Source organism: Bos mutus, chromosome 19 (genome assembly GCF_027580195.1).
Source record: "Bos mutus isolate GX-2022 chromosome 19, NWIPB_WYAK_1.1, whole genome shotgun sequence".
In the NCBI taxonomy this organism is placed as follows: Eukaryota; Metazoa; Chordata; class Mammalia; order Artiodactyla; family Bovidae; genus Bos; species Bos mutus.
The window spans coordinates 53,565,661-53,570,317 of record NC_091635.1 but is presented as its reverse complement, the minus strand read 5'-3'; the positions used below and the strand labels follow the sequence as shown (position 1 = coordinate 53,570,317).

The 4,657-nt window shown below is 50.2% G+C and overlaps 1 protein-coding gene across 1 annotated transcript; it reads right to left on the bottom strand.

The window, feature by feature from the left end:
• Positions 1-212: 212 nt before the first annotated feature.
• CCDC182 (coiled-coil domain containing 182) lies at positions 213-674 on the bottom strand. The gene has a single exon (XM_005886626.2). It carries the CDS (start codon positions 672-674, stop codon positions 213-215), a length of 462 nt encoding a protein of 153 aa, XP_005886688.1.
• Between the last annotated feature and the right edge of the window lie 3,983 nt (positions 675-4,657).

The following is a 4,657-nucleotide window of genomic DNA, read 5'->3' as shown; positions in this document are numbered from 1 at the left end:
GGCGCCTCTTTCTTGGGTGCTGCTGGTTAGACAGAGCTTCACCGAAAGAACATAACGGGTCTTTTCGCCTCTCAGCAAGGTGTTATTTAGGCAGAAGGAAAGCCGCAGAGAGGGGGTGGGGGAGGGGAGCAAACGGACCAGGACTCGGGATGTGTCCTTCTAGCTAAACGCATCTCCCACTGGGCTGCTCGGCGGCTCGTCGCGGAGGAGCCTCATTTGGCCTGGATCTTCCCAGGGATGCTAGGGGGGTCGCGGCCCCGGCCCAGAAGCAGGAACTCCAGCCGCTTGCAGTGCTCCCGGAGCTGCTTCTCCCGGGGCAGCAGGAAGGTGAGGACCTTGTTCCGCACGACGCCCCGATCCTCCTCCTCCCGCAGCCGCTGCTTCACGCGGGCCGCCTGCTCCTCCTGCTGCACCAGGGCCCCGTTCATCTCGCAGAAGGCGTCTTCCAGGTAGCGGATGGCCCTGAGCGCCTCCTTCTTGAAGTCCTCCAGCTCTCGCTGCATCCCGGCCACCTTCTGCTGCAGGATCTCTAGGTCGGCCAGCGGCAGGAGGCTGGAGGACCACGACGGGGGCAGCGAGAAGTCCCCAGACTGGAGGCCGCTCTCCACCATCTTCTTTCCTTGTAAGGTGTTCACCTTCATAAGAATGGAACCGGGCTGATAGAGGGGCTCCATAGTGCCGCCTCCGTCTGGACAAAGAGAGGGAGCTAGGGTCTAACCAGGTCAGTGAATTTTTTTGTTTTTATTTATTTATTTATTTATTTTTTGGCAGGAGACACAATCCTTTGGAATGGAGAAACCCCACCTATTGTGACATCAGGGCCCCTCTAGCCAATCAGGGGGAACGCCGCAATCCACTCATTTGCATATTGTAGCTTCCTGGCTTGGTTATCCTGGACTTTGCTCATCTACCCAAGAGGTATTTAGTTGTGCCCCCGGAGATATGGATTCTTATCAACTCATTGTCCTTCTGGAACTGGAGCTCCATCTCTCCTTGTCTTGTCCTGGGACACGAGGAGGCCCGGGGCAGTAAAGTAAGCTGACTGGAGGAAGGCCAGGCAGGGTAGTCTCCTACACAGCAAGGGACCTGGGTGGTCTCATAAGGGTCTCCGGGCTTCACTAGTGAAGCAAGGACATTGTAAGAGATGATACTTAATCTCACTTCTAGCCTTAAAATGCTAAAAAAAAAAAAAAAAAAAGTAATGTTTTAATTGAAGTAAGATTATTTTATATTATGTTAGTTTCAGATGTGCAGCAAAGTAATTCAGCTATACATATTTTTTTCAGATTATTTTCCATTATAATAGGTTATTATGAGATCTTGAATATGGTTCCTTGTGCTGTACAGTAGGTCCTTATTGTTTTCCTATTTTATATATTATAGTGTATATGTGTAAATCCCAAGCTCTTAATTTATCTCCTCTCTTCCCACCATCGCCTGTGCCAACCATAAGTTTGTTTTCTATGTCTGTGATTCTATTCAGTTCAGTTCAGTCACTCAGTCGTGTCCAACTCTTTGCGAACCCATAAATTGCAGCACGCCAGGCCTCAGAGAAGGCGATGGCACCCCACTCCAGTACTCTTGCCTGGAAAATCCCATGGACAGAGGAGCCTGGTGGGCTGCAGTCCATGGGGTCTCGAAGAGTCGGACAGGACTGAGCAACTTCACTTTCACTTTCACTTTCATGGACTGGAGAAGGAAATGGCAACCCAATCCAGTGTTCTTGCCTGGAGAATCCCAGGGACAGGGGAGCCTGGTGGGCTGCCGTCTATGGGGTCACACAGAGTCGGACACGACTGAAGCGACTTAGCAGCAGCAGCAACAGCAGGCCTCCCTGTCCATCACCATCTCCCGGAGTTCACTCAAACTCACATCCATCGAGTCAGTGATGCCAACCAGCCATCTCATCCTCTGTCGTCCCCTTCTCCTCCTGCCCCCAATCCCTCCCAGCATCAGAGTCTTTTCCAGTGAGTCAACTCTTCGCATGAGGTGGCCAAAGTACTGGAGTTTCAGCTTTAGCATCATTCCTTCCAAAGAACACCCAGGACTGATCTCCTTCAGAATGGACTGGTTGGATCTCCTTGCAGTCCAAGAGACTCTCAGGAGTCTTCTTCAACACCACAGTTCAAAAGCATCAATTCTTCAGTGCTCAGCTTTCTTCACAGTCCAACTCTCACATCCATACATGACCACTGGAAAAACTATAGCCTTGACTAGACGGACCTTTGTTGGCAAAGTAATGTCTCTGCTTTTCAATATGATGTCTAGGTTGGTCATAACTTTCCTTACTGTTCTGTAAACAAGGTCATTTGTATCCTTTTTAAGATTCCACGTGTGTGTGTGTGTTAGTCGCTCAGTGGTGTCCTACTCTTTGTGACCTCATGAGCTCTGGCCCACCAGGCTCCTCTGTCCATAGAATTCTCTAGGCAAGAACACTGGAGTGGGTTGCCATTTCCTTCTCCAGGGGGTCTTCCCAACCCAGGGATCAAATCTGAGTCTCCTGCATTGCAGGTAGATTCTTTACCATCTGAGGGAAGTCCTTAAATTCCATATAGAAGTGATGTCATATGATACCTGTCCTCTGATTTACTTCACTTTAATATGATAATCTCTAGAATAATAATTTCTGATTCCAAATCCATACTCCTATAATGATGTCAGAATTCTCGATAATCTTAGAGGTATACTCAGGTTTTGATGGGTGGTCCTCAGCAGAGCTGATTCAGGATAAAATTGGTCACTCACTCTTTCATTCAGCAAGTCCCTTTTGTGCACTCACTGTGCATGTGGACCAGGGAATGCGTGGGAGCCAGGGTGCATGGTCCCTCTCTCCCTACCCTGCCAGATCCTGCCTGAATGCAGACAGAGATGAGGAAAAACACGTAGACGGGTGAACCTCCCACTTCTGACCTGTCGACTGTAAGAAAGGAAACTGGTTTGGTCAAGAAGAGCCCTCCGTCTTGCAGACCTCAGTCTCTTGCCCAGACTTCTCATCTGGCCTGTCCTTCTTTCCAACAGCCTGCTTCAAATTCAACCCACCCAAAGCTGGACTAAGATCATTTCACCCAAAATGGTTCCTGTTCCAGTGCTGCCATCAGGTTGATGAGACTAGCCCAAGGCAGCCCCCTCATCAGTGCCTGCTTGAGAAACCCGCACCCCTCCACATCCAGGGGACTCTGAGCCCTATTGGTGCTACCATCTCTGCATGCTCCAGCATCATACCCCCTGGGTTGGGGGTCTCAGCTCCACCACCCACAGTAAGCTGCACATCTTTGTGTGTTGACTCATCTCCCTGGGCCTCAGTTTCCTCATCTATAAAGTGGGGATACTAATTCAGTGGTGTGCAGGTGAGTGGGCGGGGGAATGCTCTCTGGGAGGAAAAAAACAAAACAAACCCCTCTAATTTATAGCTGTTGCTGACGAGACTGGTTCAAGCTACCAGCATGATGTCTCTTGAAAGAGATGCATGCAGGGATCCTTCATGAGTGTGTGTGAGTGAGACAACTCCTGTACCACAGGACCTGTGAGGAGGGCATGGGCCTTCTCCAGGAGGAAGATGGATCCATTGAGAGACGGCAGTAGGTATCGGAGACGGCATTTTGTAGGGAGTTTCATGGCTAAACTAAGGTGGAATTTTGAGTCTCAAGATGGGCAGCACCAGTTATTGATACACAATGTATAGAAGAAAAAGCCCTGCTCTAGGAGCCAGGCGATCTGGAGTCTGGAATTGCTCTCCTCCGCCTATTCTCTGCCCTCCTCTCTGAACCTATTCCCTCTGATGTAATGTGAAGTCTCTGCTGCGCTAAGATCCACACGGTCCTTCCCTTCAACTTTCCCAGCCTGTACAGACTCCCCCCCTCATTCTGTGACCTTGTCCCTCCAGGTCCCTGATGGCGCAGTAAATCCCAGGAGGACAGAGGCTGTACGTTTCTCACCCTGTGTGCCCTGCTGGTGCAGCTGCACGTAATGGCGCTCAGAAACGGGATGAACAAGAGTTTTGCTCAGAGAGGTCCTGCAGCTCCCCTCGTTTTCCCTCTGACATGATGACACCTACTGGCCTGAGCGGAAACAGCACCTCTCTTATTTGCACCTAATTCTAAGGGAGATCAGCCCTGGGATTTCTCTGGAAGGAATGATGCTAAAGCTGAAACTCCAGTGCTTTGGCCACCTCATGCGAAGAGTTGACTCATTGGAAAAGACTCTGATGCTGGGAGGGATTGGGGGCAGGAGGAGAAGGGGACGACAGAGGATGAGATGGCTGGATGGCATCACTGACTCGATGGACGTGAGTCTCAGTGAACTCCAGGAGTTGGTGATGGACAGGGAGGCCTGGCAAGCTGCGATTCATGGGGTCGCAAAGAGTCGGACACGACTGAGTGACTGAACTGAACTGAACTGAACTGAACTGAAGACCCAGAGACATTACTGAAAAGCAGAGACATTACTTTGTCTACAAAGGTCTGTATAGTCTAAGCTATGGTTTTCCAGTAGTCATGTATATATGTGAAAGCTGGACAATAAAAAAGGCTGAGCACTGAAGAACTGATGCCTTCAAACTGTGGTGCTGGTTGTTGTTCAGTCGCTCTTTGACTCTGTGACCCCATGGACTGCAGCAGGCCAGGCCTCCCTGTCCATCACCAACTCCTGGAGTTTACCC

Coding starts and splice junctions, on each gene's coding strand:
- CCDC182 (XM_005886626.2), bottom strand. CDS start 674: ATGGAGCCCCTCTATCAGCCCGGTTCCATTCTTATGAAGGTGAACACC.